This window comes from Ranitomeya imitator, chromosome 5, assembly GCF_032444005.1.
Source record: "Ranitomeya imitator isolate aRanImi1 chromosome 5, aRanImi1.pri, whole genome shotgun sequence".
Lineage (NCBI taxonomy): Eukaryota > Metazoa > Chordata > Amphibia > Anura > Dendrobatidae > Ranitomeya > Ranitomeya imitator.
The window spans coordinates 83,298,786-83,318,838 of record NC_091286.1 but is presented as its reverse complement, the minus strand read 5'-3'; the positions used below and the strand labels follow the sequence as shown (position 1 = coordinate 83,318,838).

Sequence of the window (20,053 nt, the reverse complement as noted above, 5' to 3'; positions counted from 1 at the left end):
ATGTTGTGGCTATTACTTTTTACTACTAACGGGCTGTAATTCTTTTGGTGTATTTATGTTTTCTCTCTTTCTAGAGAAACTTCCCCCCAGTGCTTTGAAGAACAAAGTAAGGGTTTCTTAAAAAAACTACTTTCAGGAAGTGGTGATGATGGATCCGCAAGTAAAGTTCCTAAAACAGATGATGCGTAAGTCTAATATGTCTATTGCCACTATTTTATGTTTTATTTTATTAATATTTTTACTCGTTGCAGAAAAACTTTCCAGAAGGGATTGAAAGCAGCAAATAAGGTTTTACGTAAATTGATACATTCAGCAAGTGGTGCTGCGGCTGCTCCTAAAAAAGATTGTGGGTAAGCTTGAAATGTCTATTGCTTTTGTTAGGATTCATTTACTTTTGTCAAATTTTGAAAGCAATATTCCATTAAAACAGAATGTAAAAAAAATGTATAGCATATACAGTACAGACCAAAAGTTTGGACACACCTTCTCATTTAAATATTTTTCTGTATTTTCATGACTATGAAAATAGTAAATTCACACTGAAGGCATCAAAACTATGAATTAACACATGTGGAATTATATACTTAGCAAAAAAGTGTGAAACACCTGAAAATATGTCTTATATTCTAGGTTCTTCAAAGTAGCCACCTTTTGCTTTGATGACTGCTTTGCACACTCTTGGCATTCTCTTGATGAGCTTCAAGAGGTAGTCACCGGAAATGGTCTTCCAACAATCTTGAAGGAGTTCCCAGAGATGCTTAGCACTTTTTAGCCCTTTTGCCTTCACTCAGCGGTCCAGCTCACCCCAAACCATCTCGATTGGGTTCAGGTCTGGTGACTGTGGAGGCCATGTCATCTGGCGTAGCACCCCATCACTCTCCTTCTTGGTCAAATAGTCCTTACACAGCCTGGGGGTGTGTTTGGGGTCATTGTCCGGTGAAAAATAAATGATGGTTCAACTAAACGCAAACCGGATGGAATAGCATGCCACTGCAAGATGCTGTGGTAGCCATGCTGGTTCAGTATGCCTTCAATTTTGAATAAATCCCCAACAGTGTCACCAGCAAAGCACCCCCACACCATCACACCTCCTCCTCCATGCTTCATGGTGGGATCCAGGCATGTAGAGTCCATCCGTTCTGTGCTGTATACTACTACGTAGGCAATGCTGTATACTACTGTGTGGGCTGTGCTGTGTACTACGTGTGCTTTTCTGTATACTACTGTGTGGGCTGTGTGTGCTGTATACTACTGTGTGGGCTGTGCTGTATACTACTGTGTGGGCTGTGCTGTATACTATACCAGCAAAACAATTCCTCTGCAAATCAAACAACTATGATCCTCTTCACAATCAAACAACTAATACCAATAGAGACAGTGAAGTCGCAACACGATCAAAATGTGTAAAACATATAAATAGCTTTATTGTAATATTAATCAGGACAATTCCATAAATAACGCAAATAGAGCATAAATATATCTCACTGTAAATAACCACATATACAATATGCAGCAGGGGTGAACACAACCCTGTTGCTCATGGACAATAATGACTGGTAACAGAGGAAATAGAGAGTATGACTCATATATCCTGACACTGCTATTATACAGAAATACTAATCAGCATAAATGTATTTAGATGTTATATCAAATAGCAAATGTCCCATAAGATGTCAATCTACAAAGCTGCTGAAAACCACATATCATAAATATGCATGAAAAATTAATCAACCATAAATCTTGCCCAAAATAAGGCTATGAAGTTAATATATTAAGCTAAATGGCTTAGTCTGTTAATCATGCTAAGTTGTATAGATGTATCAATTACCTGCAGCCATCTCAGTATCAGGATAATGATCAAAAGGCTGCACCTCGACGCGCGTTTCACTGTCCTCGCAGCTCCGTCAGGAGGCCTCCTCCTCACAAAAAAACAATGGAAGAACCGTTTGTCATAAACAAGCCCAGGTACATTGTGGAAATAAGTATTTGATACACTGCCGATTTGTCAATATTTTCCACCTACAAAGAATGGAGAGGTCTGCAATTTTTATCATAGGTACACTTCACCTGTGAGAGACAGAATCTTAAAAATAAAATCCAGAAAATCACATTGTATGATTTTTTACATAATTTATTTGCATTTTATTGTATGAAATAAGTATATGATACAATAGAAAAACAGAACTTAATATTTGCTACACAAACCTTTGTTTGCATTTACAGAGGTCAGACGTTTCCTGTAGTTCTTGCTGTCACTCGACAACATTGAGTTTCAGAGTTGCAGCTCCATCCTATTCGGTTCAGGTCTGGAGACTGGCTAATGTTTCGGGTCATTTTCATGCTGGAAGACCCAACCACGACCCATCATAAAATCTCTTACTGAGGGAAGGAGGTTGTTGGCCAAAATCTCGTGATACATGACCCCATCCATCTTCCCTTCAATACAGTGCACTCATTTTGTCTCCTTTGCAGAATAGCACCCTCAAAGTATGATGTTTCTCTTCCCCAACATGCTTCACGGTTGGAACGGTGCTCTTGTGGTTGTCTCTAGATCTTTCAGGTTTGGGTGCTGTCACTAGGCAACATTGAGTTTCAGAGTTTCAGCTCTCTCCAAAGATTTTCTATTGGGTTTAAGTGTGGAGACTGGCTAGGCCACTCCAAGACCTTGAAATGCTTCTTACAGAGCTACCCCTTAGTAGCCCTGGCTGTGTGTTTCAGATCATTGACAAGCTAGAAGACCCAGCCACGACCCATCTTCAATACTCTAACAGAGGAAAGGAGGTTGTTGGACAAAATATCATGATACTTGACCCCATCCATCCGCCCTTTAACTGTTGTCCTGTCCCATTTGCAGAATAGCACTTTCAAAGTATGATGTTTCCCTCACAATACTTCACGGTTGGGATGGTGTTCTTGGGGGTTGTATTCATCCTTCTTCTTCCTCCAAACATGGTGTGTGAAGTTGGTGCCAAAAAGTTCTACTTTGATCTCATCTGACCAAATGACCTTCTCCCATGCCTCCTCTGGATGATCCAGATGGTCATTGGCAAACTTCAAACAGGTCCATGTTGCAAGTGTTAGAAAAATGTGGCACTCACCATTTCTTTGAAAAAAATCAGTCCTTTATTTAATTTTCAGACAAATATGTGGCAGGCAGCTGGCAGAGGGTACAGGGATATGTGTAAGATGGATGAAGGCCATTTTGCACTGAACAGTGTTTCTACGGGTCCAAACATCTAGTGACATTCAACCACTTTCTTTATCAGGTAATCAGGTGCTCCATGTCATGATAATCCACTAAAATGTGCTTTAATTTTTTTTAAACATTATAAAAACATGCACAGATCAGTTCTATCATTTAAACCTAGTGGGCTAAATGCTCTTGTATTGAAAATCCATTTTGCCTCTCGTTCTAATTGCAATTTATTGTGGTTACCACCTGTTCTATTCCTGCAAAGGTTAATGTGTGTGGATCAGTTCCATGGCACTGCACTATATGCTTAATCAATTTAGGGGAACCTTTCTGTGTTTCTATTGAATGAAAATGTTCGCGGAAACAAATGCACAAGGATCTAATTGTTTTGCTTATATAAAAGAATTTGCACAGAGAAAAAATTACGCAGACATTTTTTGTTTTGCAAGAAACGAAGTTCATCACATGGTGTGATATAGAACTTATTCTGAGTAGATTCTGGGTAAGATGATACCAACAATACGCGCAGTTGCCCCATTTAACATTTCCTTTTTGTATATTTTTTTCCAAAGGTGGATAAATTCTGTGTTTTATTAGAATGACTACTATATTACGAATCCGTCTATAGGAAAAAAATGGGCTTTAGTACCGCTATTGGATTTAAGTCCTGGTCACCTTAAATTAAGTGCCAATTTTTGTTTATTGCAGTGAAGCCAGGTGCCGGGATGCAGTAACAGTCAGAGGCATAACAAGGGTTAACAGAGGGATTTAATGTAACAACGTTACTCCGCACAGGGAGAGGATAAATGGAGGGGAGGATGGACAGGCTATTCTGGGTAAACTTGGGGGCAACGGTTGTAAGATTGTGTAGGGGAGAGTTCAAAGGTGTTAAACTTATCAGTCTGGCGTAGATGAGGAGCAGTCTCTGCGACGATGGCAGAGGCATCCCGGCTTGTACACTTGAAGGGTCCGTAGTCGTCCTGGTTCGGAAGAGGTCCTGGGTCCCGATGTCATCTGTGATCCTGAGATGTCCAGTCGCGGGTCCTGGATCCAAGAAGGGAACCGCTGGAGAGGTGACAGTCCTTTCTTTTAAGCACCGACACAGCTTAAACAAAATTTATCGGTTACCTGTGAGATCAGTATCTTTCCTTGACAGATTTTCTTTCAGCAGATCTCCCTATGAAACAGTTTCAGTTTTTTTCAAGGCTGAATTCAGAACACATAGAGTATGTCCTCTGTTCAAATAGGTTTTGGTTAATTCCTGGTCTTGCACATTCTACATATTATCTGTACTATTTATTTTTCGGAGTCTCAAATATTGACTGTAGGGTAATCCAGATTTAGTATGATGGTGATGAGCAGTATTGACCCTCTTTTACCAAATTCTTTTAGAATTTTTTCGATGTCCAAATTATGGTAAAAAGGATCAACTAATCACAAGAGCATTTAAAAAACCAACATCTACTAATACAATGCTCCATTATATTAGTGTTCAGGTAAACGATGATTTGTGTTTAATTTCAAAAATAGCCATATGGATAGAATAATTCATACTGCAATAAACAAAAATTGGCACTTAATTGAAGGTAACCAGGACTTAAATCCAATAGTGGTACGAAAGCCCCTTTTCTTCCTACAAATGGAGTCATAATATAGGAGACATTCTAATAAAACACAGAATTTATCCACTTTCACAAAAGTTCGTTGGAAAATAATATACCAAAAGGAAATTTCAATTGCGGCAACTGTGCGTATTGCCGGTATCATCTTACCCAGAATCCACTCAGAATAGGTTTTATAACACACCATGGGACGAACGTTGTTTCTTGCAAACATTTGTATTCAATATAAACATGAAAAGGTTCCCCTAAATTGATAAAACATATAGTGGAGTGCCATGGAGCTGATCCACACACATAAACCTTTGCAGGAATAGAACAGGCTAATCATCCCAGAACAGGTGGATGGTAACCACAATACATTGATATTACAAACAGAGGCAAAATGTATTCTGAATACAAGAGCATTTGGCCCACTAGGCTTAAATGATAGAACTGATCTGTCCATGTTTTTATAAAAAATTAAAATGGGTTTTAGTGGATTATCATGACGTGCACCACCTGATTACCTGATAAAGCAAGTGATTGAACGTCACTAGATGTTTTGACCCGTAGAAATGTTGTATTCACTGCGAACCGGCCATTGTCCGTCTTACACATATTCAGAGAGAAAGACAGAATTCTTGCTGGTTGGTAGGTGATCAGATACTTAATTCATGCAATAAAATGCTATTTAATTATGGAAAAATCATACAATGTGATTTTCTGGTTTTTATTTTTCGATTCTATCTCTCACAGCTGAAGTTTACCTATGATAAAAATTGCAGACCCCTCCATTCTTTGTACATAGGAAAACTTGCAATCGGCAGTGTATCAAATACTTATTTTCCCCACTGTATGTCCCCAATGCGTTCTTCATAAAGCAAAAAATAGCTTTTATTACACTCATCTATGAGGTGATGTGGTACGATGGGCATCGCTGGTCTTGATCCAACAATTATGTACACATTTTTTGTTTTGCAAGAAACAAAGTCCATCGCATGATGTGTTAGGCTATGTTCACACCTAGGAAGGGGGCTGCAGATTCTCCCGCGGGTTTTCCCGCAGCGGATTTGATAAATCTGCAGGACAAACCCACTGCGGTTATCCCTGCAGATTTATCGCGGTTTGTGTTGCGGGTTCCGCTGCGGGATTTACTCCTACTATTGATGCTGCATATGCAGCATCAATAGTAATGTTAAAAATAATAAAAATAATGATATACTCACTCTCTGACGTCCCGATCTCCTCAGTGTTGCAGGCGGCGGTCCGGTTCCAAAGATGCTGTGCGAGAAGGACCTTCGTGACGTCACGGTCATGTGACCGCGACGTCACCGCAGGTCCTGCTCGCATAGGAAACCTGAGACCGGACGGCCGCGTGCAGCGCTGAGAGGTGAGTATATCATTATTTTTATTTTAATTCTTTTTTTTTTTTTTAACACAAATATGGTTAATGGAAACTGCAGCGGACCCGCAGATGCAAAATCGCCGCGGTTCCGCGGTAAAAAACGCAAAGTGTGAACATGGCCTTATAGAACCAATAACTGGCTCTATTTTATATGGGAAAAACCTGGTGACAGGTTCCCTTTAAATGCCAGAACCCTTTAATACACCAGATACTTCTTAGTCCCGTTATAGTTTTTATCCTGATGATCAGTCTTAGGCCGGGGTCACACTTGCGAGTGCAATGCGAGAAACTTGCATCAATACCCGGCACTGCCGCCGGCACTCAGGAACGGAGCGTTCAGCTGCATAGAAATATATGCAGCCTCAAACTCCGGTCCCAAGTGCCGGGTATTGATGCCAGAGACTCGCGCACGTTTCTCACATTGCACTCTCAAGTGTGAACCCAGCCTTACTGGTCTCATCATTTATCCAGGACAGGCCGGAGCGAGACGCCCCCTCCCCCCCACGGCTAAGCGAAGGCCAGCATGACAATGGGTTGGAGAGGAGGGGGTGGGGCTGAAAGGGTTAACAGCATTAGGGGGCGGTGGGGCTAGTGGAAGAGAGGGTTAGTGAAGTGTCAGGGGGCGGGGGCCGGTCAGTTCCCGCTCACCTGCACTAGAAGCATCATGTCCGGAGTTGATGCGGTGCTGCAGAGCCTGAGGGCGGCTGCAGCCTCCCGGCCTCCTGGATGGCTGGAGGCGCAGGTTACCCACCTGCTGGACGGCGGCGCCGGCGGCAGCGGATCCCCGCCGGCGGTCCCCCATCTTGATCGGCGGGCTTGGCAGACACGGCCCCCCGAGCGCCTATCGCCGGATCCTGGGCCTAGCGCCCCCCGCAGGTGTAGGAGCCCCTCCCGGGACCCTCCAGGCCGGGCGCCGGTAAGAGCAGCGGCGAGTAGGCCCCGGCCTGGGAGGAATCCGACTGCCAGGTGGGGCGCAGCGGCGGTCGCAAGGCCCTCACCTCGTGGTGCGGTGGGGGCGGAGCCTAGACGCGCCGGGCAGCGCTTGGGGCCTAGAGCAGCGGGAGGCCGCGGCGGTGCCGTCCCTGCCACGCGGCCTGCCTCGGCGGTGCGAGCGGGACCCAGAGGAGCGGTGGATGGAAGCCGGGCGGGCGGCCCGAGGCAGGACGGCGCTGGGTCGGCCCCTACAACAGCGGCGGGGGGTCCCCCTGCTCCAGGGCTGTGGAGCGGACAGCCTCCTGCGGCGGCCTGGAGTGCGGCTGGCACCGGTCAGCAGGCTGTGCCCTCGCCGGTCCAGGCGGCGTCTCCCCCTATCGTGTGGAGTCCGAATCCGGTGTCCCACGCGCCAGCGGCGTCCCGGAGCAGCGGGTCTGACGGACACCTCCAAGGCTCATCGTTGGACGGGTCGGTGGCGGATTGGGCCGTTCGTGGACGTCCGGATACCAGCACTCCGGCTGGAGGGACCACAGATCCCTTGCAGCCCGGTGAGTATGCGTCTGTGTCTCGTGTTTGTTTTTCTGATGCTAGTGCGCCTGCGTTTAGTGGGGGTCAGGGAGCGCTTAGCGGCGTAGCTGCGGCAGGGGTAGCAGGCGGCGGTGAAGCGGCAGGGGTGCGGGAGCTTTTGGTTAATGTGCAGAACCTGCTAGCTAGATTGGATCGTGATGTGGCTCCGCAGGGTTTTCTGGGTGCTTGGTCTGGTGTACCACGGAGTCCAGTTAGTGCAGCAGTAGTGCAGGCCGAGGTTGCGGAGCCAGTTTCGGTTTCTGTGCAGACCGAGAAGGAGAAGGAGTGTAGGGTCCACTTAGATGATAGGGCGCACGGCGAAGTATACGTGTGTTTTGAGGGCCCGTTGGGGGCGCATCTTAAGAAAGAGGTCAGGGAAAAGATTAGCAAGGACGAGTATGTGGAAATCTTTTCACTGCTCCCCCTAGAGAAATGCTCCCCCTAGAGAAATTTAACATTGACAAGGGGAAGAAGGAGGATTTAAAAAAGGAGGAGGAAGAAAAACGGCGTTGGCGTTTGATTCCCCAGACTTTTGCTAATTGGCTTCAGGCTTTTGCCATTTTGGCCAGTGTTATTGGCGAGAAGGCTGCGGAGAATTGCTCGGGGCTATTTTGCTACATGGATTCCATCAGTGAGGCTCATAGGGTGTATGGCGGTCAGGCGTGGCTTAGGTACGATGAGCAGTTTAGGCAGAGAAAAGCTGTGCAGCCGGCCATTAGGTGGGACCAGAAAGATATTGGTCTCTGGTTGCGCGTAATGGCGCAGTACAAGTTCGGCCATCCCTTTCAAGGGGGGGCCGGTGGGTCCGGCCATGGATCTCAGTCCGGTGCAGGGAGCACTTCAGGCAACGCCGGTCAGGCAGGCGGACAGAAGTTGGGCGTCTGCTGGCAATTTAATGAGGGACAGTGCAAATTTGGAAGCAATTGTAGATTTAAACATTTGTGCTCCCACTGCAGTGGTTCCTCCCACGGAGCCACGAAATGCTTTAAGAAGGGCAAGGCAAAATCAGGTTCAGGTAATTCCCATGGGGGAGACTCCGGTGATGGTGGAAAGGATGGTCCCTTATCTAAATAGGTACCCAGATAGGGAAAAGGCGGCACTGTTACTGTCCGGTTTTACGGAAGGTTTTGTTATTCCGGCCCCTCCTTTTGTGGTTCCCGTTGTTAGAAAAAATTTGCATTCAGCCTTGTTACACTCTGAGGTGGTTTCAGAGAAGTTACGTAAGGAGGTGGCTCTGGGCCGCATGGCGGGCCCATTTGACCACGCTCCGTTTGAGGACTTAGTTGTTTCCCCTCTGGGGGTGGTCCCTAAGAAGGAAGCGGGTAAATTTCGACTTATTCAGCACCTGTCGTATCCTAAGGGTAGGTCGGTGAACGACGGCATCAATCCTGAGTTGTGCTCGGTGGTTTACGCATCGTTTGATGAAGCGGTAGTTTGGGTGCAGAAATGCGGAAAAGGCGCCCTGCTTGCAAAGACGGACATAGAATCCGCTTTTCGATTGCTGCCGGTTCATCCGTCTAGTGTTAGACTTCTTGGATGTTTTTGGGAGGATAAATTTTTTGATGACAGATGTTTGCCCATGGGTTGTTCGCTGTCTTGTGCTCTGTTTGAGGCGTTTAGTTCCTTTTTGGAATGGGTGGTACGGGATGTGTCTGGTTGTGACGCGGTACTACACTACCTAGACGATTTTTTGTGCATCGGCCCGGCGGGGTCTGATTGCTGTGCAAGGATTTTGAGTGCGATTGAATGGGTGGCTTTGCGGTTCGGTGTCACGCTGGCCCCGGGAAAGACAGAGGGCCCGAGTACGTGTTTGTGTTTCTTAGGCATAGTCATTGATACCGTGCGGTGGGAGTTTCGTTTGCCGGAGGACAAATTGGCGGGCCTGCGGGAAGATGTTGGGCGGACTGGTCGCCTGCGTAAGTTGCCTTTGCGAGACCTGCAATCACTGCTTGGTAAACTTAATTTCGCTTGTCGAGTCATGCCAATGGGGTGAGTTTTTTCTAGGAGGTTGGCTAGCGCTACGGCGGGAGTTAAGGCTCCTCACCATTTCGTGCGGTTATCAGCTGAGCACAAGGAGGATTTGGCAGTGTGGAGTGAGTTCCTGAGTCATATAATGGTAGGTCTTTGTTTATGGCAGGTGTGATTGACAACGAGTCGTTGGAATTATTCACTGACGCAGCCGGAGCTTCGGGTTTTGGAGCATACTTTCAAGGGCAATGGTGCGCGGCAAAGTGGCCTGCGAGTTGGATTTCTTCCGGTTTAGTTCGTAACATTGCTCTTCTGGAGATTTTCCCTATTTTGGTATCTGTGCACTTGTGGCAAGATATTTTTCGGAACAGGCGCGTTCGTTTTCGCTGCGATAACATGGGGGTGGTGTGCGCGATTAATAGTTTGTCTGCATCATCGCCGCCGGTGGTTTGCGTGTTACGGCATTTGGTGTTGTTGTGTTTGACTCTGAATGCGCACGTCACAGCGTCGCATGTGCCGGGAGTTCGTAACTCTATCGCTGACTCTCTTTCTCGTTTACAGTTCGATCGCTTTCGGTCATTGGCCCCGGAGGCGGAGATGGTCGGTTTGGAGTGCCCTCCAGAACTTTGGCTAGCGGTGTCCAGGACGCTCAGGCGTTGATTAAGGCGTCGTTGGCTCCCAGAACCTGGGAGGCCTATCAGGCAATTTGGTGGGAGTGGGAGGTTTTCCTAGCGGCGGCATCTGGTGGGCTGAGCCACCAGGATCAGGTCGGGATCCTGTTGCCATGGTTAAGCCGGGGGGCATCAACGGGTTGGTCTCCTGCAAAAGTGTCAAGAGTCATGGCAGCTTTGGCTTTTGGTTGCAAATTGCGGTGTCAGGACGATATCACCAAGTCCTTTTTGGTGCAGAGGGCCGTAAAAGGTTTTAGGCGGCGGCCCAGAGGAACAGATTCAAGGCGGCCCGTGTCTTTTAACGTTTTGGAAAAATTGGGCGAGGCGTTGTCTTCATTGTGTTCTTCGTTTTATGAGCTTTGTTTATTTCGGCTGGCTTTTTCATTGGCCTTTTTTGGGGCGTTTAGAGTGGGAGAGTTGGTGGCACCAAACAAAAAAGGGTCGGGGGGCTTATTGGCCAGGGATGTGTTGTTGGCTGAGGGCCAGGTGGAGTTATGGTTGCGACGGTCAAAGTCAGATCAGGAGGGGCGGGGCAGCAGAATTGTGGTGGGTTCAGTTGCGGGGTCTGTTATGTGTCCAGTCTCTTGCCTTAGCAACTTTTGGGGCCTGCAGCCTAGGTGGGATGGGTCTTTGTTATGTCACCAGGACGGTTCCTGCTTGTCTCGATACCAGTTCACGGCGGTTTTCAAAAAGGCGATTGCGTCGGTGGGTTTGGATGGGGCTTGTTTCGCCCCTCACTCCTTCCGGATAGGAGCCGCAACTGAAGCGGCAATTGGGGGATTGGGGGATTCCGCCATTCGCAGGATCGGTAGGTGGCGCTCCAACCACTTTAGGAGTTATGGGCGGCCACAGGGGGTGGTCGAGGGGGTTTTATAGGCTTGATGGAGTGTTTTGCTGCAGTTGGGGACAGTTGTTAAGTTTGTGTTTTGTTTTCCAGGTCACCAAGGTTTATTGGTGTGGATTCTTGGACACTCGTACGTGCACTGGGGAGCTCTGCGAGCCGACGTTCGGACGGAGGGCAGGCAACTGGGCTTTGATCGAAGCGTCGCAGTCATCCGGTGGCTCGGTTTTCGGGGTATGGCCTGGAATCGCGTGTTGCGGGAGATCCATAACAGCGTGAGACTGGACAGAGCCCCCGACGTTTTGGTTTTGCACGTGGGGGGTAACGATCTCGGGGTCCGACCTTTTCGGGAGTTGGTCAGAGACATAAAACAGGATTGTTTGCGGTTGTGGGTTTTGTACCCGGGGTTGACTATCGTCTGGTCCGAAATTGTGCCGCGGAAACGGTGGAAGCACATGCGGTCTTTGGTAAAAATTGACAAGGCCCGCATAAAGGTGAACAAGGCGGTGTCTGCCTTTGTGGTTAGGAATGGGGGCGCGGCGGTTAGACATTTTGAACTGGAATCAGGAAAAGGGGAGTATTGGTTGGCGGACGGTGTTCATTTGAATGCTGTGGGAATGGATTTTTGGGCTCTCGGGTTACAGGAGGGCATTGAGAGGGCCATAGCTTTTCGGTCGGGTGGGGTCTCGGGCCTTTAAGGTGTTCAAAGGCCTCTCGTTGTGGCGGCTGGGGGGAGTCCTTGGAGTTGGTGGAAATTGGTTTGGGGGGTCCATCGGTATATGGCTCCTCTGTTTTGAAGTTTATTATGTTTCGGATCTGGTGATTGGTGGTGGGGAGTTCCGGCAGGGGTGGTCGGATCTCACGTTTTTACCGCGAACAGTGAACCCTCTTGTGGGGTTTTTGGTGCTCCCGAGCCAGGTTTACAACGGCTGGGAGTAAAATATGGTTTTGAGTTATGTTTGCGGTATGGTTAAAATCACCAGATTCTTTTGGGCTCCAAGGACTTCCCCTAGTTTTTGAAATGTATGCTTTTACATTAATTGTTAACTGTTGTTTTGTTTAATAAACAGGCTGCTGTGGCCTACATAATTCCAAAGAAACTCTTGTCTCTGTCTTAATTGGGAGAATGGGTTCGGGTGGTCGCGTTGGGAGAAAAGGTAAGGGATTGAAAGAGTGTCAGCAGGAGGTATCTCCCTCTTTCCCAAGAGGCTTCGACAATACCAGGGTCATGTAATTGAGCGATGAGTGTACATAAAATGCTCTCCATTCTTTGTAGGTGGGAAAACTTGAAAAATCAGCCGTGTATCAAATACTTATTTTCCCCACTGTAAAGGTATATCAGCGGAAAAAATTAAGGGTTATGTCTGATATTAAAAGGTGGTATTTAAGCAATAATCAATCAAGTTGTTATTAGAATGTTATAGTTTGTATTCTCTTATTTGATTCTAGAGATGAGCTGCAAAATATTGTCGCTGATAAAAATGGAAAACCTGTGAATGAAAGACAAATTTCTGGAGATAAGCGCAAAAGGTGAGGGTTTCTTCAAAATGTGTATGTGTGTGTATGGCTCCTTTAGTACGGATGCTCCTAAGGGCGGTAAGGACATGTAGACAAAGACTATTCATAGGGGACAATCACTTTAAAATCAGCTGTCCACCAACATCCACCACTGGAATGGCTCAGAGCTGAGATATATCTTATCATGGCTGTTTAACAGTCAATAATGATTGGGGGCAGAGGGGGTCTAGGGGGTTAGATACAGGGAGAGAGCTCGCTATTAGGAGGTGCTAATGAATAGTTATGGCTGCCGGGGGCCTCACAAATTCCCAAAAATACACCTACCAAGGCTGTATAGCTAGAAGGGTATGTGACCATAGCGTCTCTTTAGATGGGTGCACTCTGTTACCCACCTAAAAAAGCAATCAGTAAACATAAAAAAGAATGATCATATGCACTGCACCATAAAGACCGCAATGTAGAACCTTCCGGAAAATCCACCGGCGTTCTCTTGAAGTGTGTTCCTGTAGCAAAATTTGGTGGGTACGCCGGTGTCTAAAATACGCCGTGTGCACAAACTCTTATAGGTTATTACTGACAGACTATAAGGCCACTGTCACAAGTTCAGTATTTGGTGAGTTTTTACCTCAGAATTTGCAAGCCAAAACCAGGAGTGGGTAAAAAAATTGCAGAAGTGGTGACGTGTTTCTATTATACTTTTTCATGGTTGTTCCACTCCTGGTTTTGGCTTACAAATACTGAGGTAAAAAATGCACCAAATAATCAACGTGTGCATGTGGGCTAATGCTTTGGTATACTTATCATACCAAAACATTATACAACCAATCAGCTAATTGCATTGTGAAAATTAAAGTGGAAAATAAATAAACTTTATAAAGGTTTTTTTTAAAAAAAAAAATTCCATGAAGAAGTGTTTAATTTTTTATTTCTCGGAAAAACAAGCCCACCTAAACCTACAGTAAAGACCAAAAGTTTGGACACACCTTCTCATTTAAAGGTTTTTCTGTATTTTCATGACTATGAAAATTGTACATTCATACTGAAGGCATCAAAACTATAAATTAACAGACGTGGAATTATATACTTAACAAAAAAGTGTGAAACAACTGAAATTATGTCTTATATTCTAGGTTCTTCAAAGTAGCCACCTTTTGCTTTGATTACTGCTTTGCATTTTCTTGATGATCTTCAAGAGGTAGTCACCGGGAATTGTCTTCCAACAATCTTGAAGGAGTTCCCAGAGATGCTTAGCACTTGTTGGCCCTTTTGCCTTCACTCTGCAGTCCAGCTCACCCCAAACCATCTTGATTGGGTTCAGGCCTGGTGGTCATCTGGCGTAGCACCCTATCACTCTCCTTCTTCATCAAATAGCCCTTACCTAGCCTGGAGGTGTGTTTGGGGTCATTGTCCTGTTGAAAAATAAATGATGGTCCAACTAAATGCAAACCGGATGGAATAGCATGCCGCTGCAAGATGCTGTGGTAGCCATGCTGGTTCAGTATGCCTTCAATTTTGAATAAATCCCCAACAGTGTCACCAGCAAAGCACCCCCACACCATCACACCTCCTCCTCCATGCTTCATGGTGGGAACCAGGCATGTAGCATCCATCCGTTCATCTTTTATGCGTCGCACAAAGACACGGTGGTTGGAACCAAAGATCTCAAATTTGGACTCATCAGACCAAAGCACAGATTTCCACTGGTCTAATGTCCATTCCTTGTGTTCTTTAGCCCAAACAAGTCTCTTCTGCTTGTTGCCTGTCCTTAGCAGTGGTTTCCTAGCAGCTATTTTACCATGAAGGTCTGCTGCACAAAGTCTCCTCTTAACAGTTGTTGTAGAGATGTGTCTGCTGCTAGAACTCTGTGTGGCATTGACATGGTCTCTAATCTGAGCTGCTGTAAACCTGCGATTTCTGAGGCTGGTGACTCGGATAAACTTATCCTCAGAAGCAGAGGTGACTATTGGTCTTCCTTTCCTCGGGCAGTCCTCATGTGAGCCAGTTTCTTTGTAGTGCTTGATGGTTTTTGCCACTGCATTTGGGGACACTTTCAATGTTTGCCCAATTTTTCAGACTGACGGACCTTCATTTCTTAAAGTAATGATGGCCACTCGTTTTTCTTTACTTAGATGCTTTTTTCTTGCCATAACACAAATTCTAACAGTCTATTTAGTAGGACTATCAGCTGTGTATCCACAACACAACTGATGGTCCCAACCCCATTTATAGGGCAAGAAATCCCACTTATTAAACCTGACAGGGCACACCTGTGAATTGAAAACCATTCCCGGTGACTACCTCTTGAACTTCATCAAGAGAATGACAAGAGTTTGCAAAGCAGTCATCAAAGCCAAAGGTGGCTACTTTGAAGAACCTAGAATATAAGACATAATTTCAGTTGTTTCACAATTTTTTGTTAAGTATAAAATTCCACATGTGTTAATTCATAGTTTTGATGCCTTCAGTGTGAATTTACAATTTTCATAGTCATGAAAATACAGAAAAATCTTTAAATGAGGAGGTGTGTCCAAACTTTTGGTCTGTACTGTACATCAAATAAGATATACAAAATAAAAAGATCGATTTTGGAATGTGACAATATATATTTTTTTGTCCATGCAATGTGTGGTTATTGTGTAAACTTACAAAAGAAAGAATCTTTTTATAAAACATTATACATTTATGGTGTTGATGTAATTTCAGCCACCCAGAGAATATGGATTTATTTTGTTTCGCCAGTTCTGCAACTGCCTCAAACATGTGAAAGAATCCCAGAAGCTATTGTCAGTCATCTCAGAAATTTCTGCAACAAAATCTGCAGCATGTGAATACAGCCAAAGTAGCAAGTTTCTTATGCTGAAAGATATATGGCATAAAATGCAAGACATGGTGGAATGATTTTTATCTTCCGCCAACAAAAATAAAATAAAATATATTACTCATTTAATTATATAACCCCAAATGGTGTACTTTTAACATATACAACTAATTCTGCAAAAGACAAGCCGCATACAATTCCTTAAGGAGTTTAAGAAACAAGCAAGCCAACGTTTTCTTTATTTTTTCTGCCCCTGTGACCACATTTGACTGATTTATTTTACAGCCCAAAGAAAGCAAAAAAACAGAATCTAGATTGGGAGACGGATCAGACTGTGGCAGATACCCAAGAACGACCAGGACAGAACACCTTACTACATAAAGACGGGTAATATCACCTAAATCAACTAAATCACCCCTAGTGTTGAAGAACTGGAAAATATCTAGTTATATGTGGGTTTCCCTTTAATAAGTAGATCGTGTGACATACCTCCTTCACCCACGAGGCCTTGGAAATAGGATTAGCCGCTTAGGACTCATGACTGCTCTCACTCTCTAGAACCTGAATACAACAGAGGGGGCTGTGCATGCGCAACAATCTGTCCATGGCCAAAGGCATGCACCAGGACCCCATTCTTGAGATAGACATACAGTACAGACCAAAAGTTTGGACACACCTTCTCATTTCAAGATTTTTCTGTATTTTCATGACTATGAAAATTGTAAATTCACACTGAAGGCATCAAAACTATGAATTAACACATGTGGAATTATATACTTAACAAAAAAGTGTGCAACAACTGGAAATGTGTCTTATATTCTAGGTTCTTCAAAGTATCCACCTTTTGCTTTGATGACTGCTTTGCACACTCTTGGCATTCTCTTGATGAGCTTCAAAAGGTAGTCACCGGGAATGGTTTTCACTTCACAGGTGTGCCCTGTCAGGTTTAATAAGTGGGATTTCTTGCCTTATAAATGGGGTTGGAACCAATAGTTGTGTTGTGCAGAAGTCTGGTGGATACACAGCTCCCTGGCTTTGCACCCGCTCCTTCTCCTGTAAACCTATGTGGAGATTCTGCTACTCGGCTCTGAGTTTCTGCTGCATACATCGGTTTACAGTGATCCTCCTCCATCAGGCTGCTTGTGTTTGTTTCCATCTGCATTTGCTGGAGATGTAAGCTGTTGCTGCTCTGCTTAAACCTGAGATTATCACCCAGGCCTTCCTGGTTGAGATAAGACATTGCTTGAACTGCCTTATAAGCATATCTATCTGTGTTTGGACTAAACAAGGACTTACTCGGGTCAAGTATCCTCAAGTACAACTGTGCTTCATAGACTTTCTGCTTGATTGCGTTTTCCTCTAAAGTTCCTATAGACTGTTAAGCTGCATTTAATATTTACGAAGGGAAAGTCCAGCTCACCATAGTAGTAATCCCAGAAGGCTCGGAGCACGGAGACGCTGTGTCAAGCGTGAAGAGACCAGAGAAAAAGAAGAAATTCCAGCTCGACGAGGCGTGAAAAGTAAAAACTTGATACTTTATTCACTTCATGTCAGAAGCAGAGGATGAAACATCAGCACAATACAATAAAAACATGATCTACGCGTTTCAGGTGACAGAGCACCCTTAATCATGATATCTGGTATGCAGCCTGTTCGATGCTTTTTATACTAGCACTCGGTAGGCACACCGGTGCAATGGCTAATTGAAAACACCTGATAGTGTGAAAAAGCAAACAAAGAGACACACATATACAGTGGGGCAAAAAAGTATTTAGTCAGTCAGCAATAGTGCAAGTTCCACCACTTAAAAAGATGAGAGGCGTCTGTAATTTACATCATAGGTAGACCTCAACTATGGGAGACAAACTGAGAAAAAAAAATCCAGAAAATCACATTGTCTGTTTTTTTAACAATTTATTTGCATATTATGGTGGAAAATAACTATTTGGTCAGAAACAAACAATCAAGATTTCTGGCTCTCACAGACCTGTAACTTCTTCTTTAAGAGTCTCCTCTTTCCTCCACTCATTACTTGTAGTAATGGCACCTGTTTAAACTTGTTATCAGTATAAAAAGACACCTGTGCACACCCTCAAACAGTCTGACTCCAAACTCCACTATGGTGAAGACCAAAGAGCTGTCAAAGGACACCAGAAACAAAATTGTAGCCCTGCACCAGGCTGGGAAGACTGAATCTGCAATAGCCAACCAGCTTGGAGTGAAGAAATCAACAGTGGGAGTAATAATTAGAAAATGGAAGACATACAAGACCACTGATAATCTCCCTCGATCTGGGGCTCCACGCAAAATCCCACCCCGTGGGGTCAGAATGATCACAAGAACGGTGAGCAAAAATCCCAGAACCACGCGGGGGGACCTAGTGAATGAACTGCAGAGAGCTGGGACCAATGTAACAAGGCCTACCATAAGTAACACACTACGCCACCATGGACTCAGATCCTGCAGTGCCAGACGTGTCCCACTGCTTAAGCCAGTACATGTCCGGGCCCGTCTGAAGTTTGCTAGAGAGCATTTGGATGATCCAGAGGAGTTTTGGGAGAATGTCCTATGGTCTGATGAAACCAAACTGGAACTGTTTGGTAGAAACACAACTTGTCGTGTTTGGAGGAAAAAGAATACTGAGTTGCATCCATCAAACACCATACCTACTGTAAAGCATGGAGGTGGAAACATCATGTTTTGGGGCTGTTTCTCTGCAAAGGGGCCAGGACGACTGATCCGGGTACATGAAAGAATGAATGGGCCATGTATCGTGAGATTTTGAGTGCAAACCTCCTTCCATCAGCAAGGGCATTGAAGATGAAACGTGGCTGAGTCTTTTAACATGACAATGATCCAAAGCACACCGCCAGGGCAACGAAGGAGTGGCTTCGTAAGAAGCATTTCAAGGTCCTGGAGTGGCCTAGCCAGTCTCCAGATCTCAACCCTATAGAAAACCTTTGGAGGGAGTTGAAAGTCCATGTTGCCAAGCGAAAAGCCAAAAACATCACTGCTCTAGAGGAGATCTGCATGGAGGAATGGGCCAACATACCAACAACAGTGTGTGGCAACCTTGTGAAGACTTACAGAAAACGTTTGACCTCTGTCATTGCCAAGAAAGGATATATTACAAAGTATTGAGATGAAATTTTGTTTCTGACCAAATACTTATTTTCCACCATAATATGCAAATAAATTGTTAAAAAAACAGACAATGTGATTTTCTGGATTTTTTTTTCTCAGCTTGTCTCCCATAGTTGAGGTCTACCTATGATGTAAATTACAGACGCCGCTCATCTTTTTAAGTGGTAGAACTTGCACTATTGCTGACTGACTAAATACTTTTTTGCCCCACTGTAATTTGGCTATATACAATTAAAGGATATGAGACACAACAGTATGATTGCCCAATAATGTGAAAGAAAATAAAATAAAATAAAAAGAAAATCATAATTAATGACGGAAATATACAAAATAGCATATACAGAAATGGTATAGAAGAATTTTCTTGTTTTGCACTGTATCAGGCTCTTCATAAGATGGTAGCAAAAACAGAATTGAAGCAATACCCAAATAGGAAGCCTGGAAAAATAATGGTATATATTCTCAAATAGGTATTATGTAAGATAATGAAACAGTTAACAAAATAGCAAACTATACACTGCAATGGAAACATTCGACTGAAAAATCCCTCAAGGGGCGATAGACTAGTGGTCACATGCACCAAGAGAGGAGAAGAAAGAAAAACAACAGTCACATAAACCGAGCAGAACGACGTCAAACGCAGCTGGGCTGGTTCGAGGACTCGGAGGGCAACGGTACATACCACTGAAAGATATATAAATTTATAAATTTAATGGGCCACGACAAAGGCAGAATAACATAGAGGTGAGAAATATATACATTTTAGAGGCATTATAATTAACAAAAGAAAGGATAGTATGCTTTTTTATTAAGGCCATGCGGTGTTCTAGTTCCCAATTTAAAGATCCACCATGTTTCCCTATTTCTTAAAGTTACCTCGGTATCCCCTCCTCTAAAAGGTCTGTGTGTTTTTTCAATTGCATAAACCTTTAGTGAGTCGAGATTGGATTGATGTGAATTGATGAAATGCTGCGACACTTGCGATGTATTTCTATGGATGTTAACATTTTCCACGTCATGAATATGCTCCAGAATTCTTGTTTTGAGTGGGCGTATGGTACTCCCAACATATTAAAGATGGCATGTTGTGCATTCCATAATGTACACTACATTGCTGGTATTGCAATTTAGGAATGTTTTAATTTGGTAAGTTTTCTGATTATTTACATTCGCAAAGTCGGAGCGTTTCTGTGCAAACTTACAAATTTTACAAACTGAGGCACCACATTTATAGAAGCCCTTAGTACTAAGCCAATTGTGTGGTTGTACATGGGACGTATTTAAGGAGCTAGGTGATAGACTTAAAATAGAGGCTTATGCCAAGGAGGTCAAGGACATCAAAGTCAGACTTACACAGAGGGGCTATAGTAAGTGGTGCCTACAGAGGGCCGAGA

At 44.5% G+C, this 20,053-nt stretch overlaps 1 protein-coding gene across 2 annotated transcripts in view; it reads left to right on the top strand.

The window, feature by feature from the left end:
* LOC138681406 (protocadherin Fat 4-like) overlaps positions 1 to 20,053 on the top strand; it is a 286,716-nt gene that overhangs the window by 145,235 nt on the left and 121,428 nt on the right. For both annotated transcript variants that reach the window (XM_069768890.1, XM_069768889.1), the window contains exons 36-39: positions 75 to 185; positions 252 to 350; positions 12,629 to 12,709; positions 15,801 to 15,902. In XM_069768890.1, the coding sequence (XP_069624991.1) occupies positions 75 to 185; positions 252 to 350; positions 12,629 to 12,709; positions 15,801 to 15,902 (393 nt within the window). The remainder of the gene's footprint in view (positions 1 to 74; positions 186 to 251; positions 351 to 12,628; positions 12,710 to 15,800; positions 15,903 to 20,053) is intronic.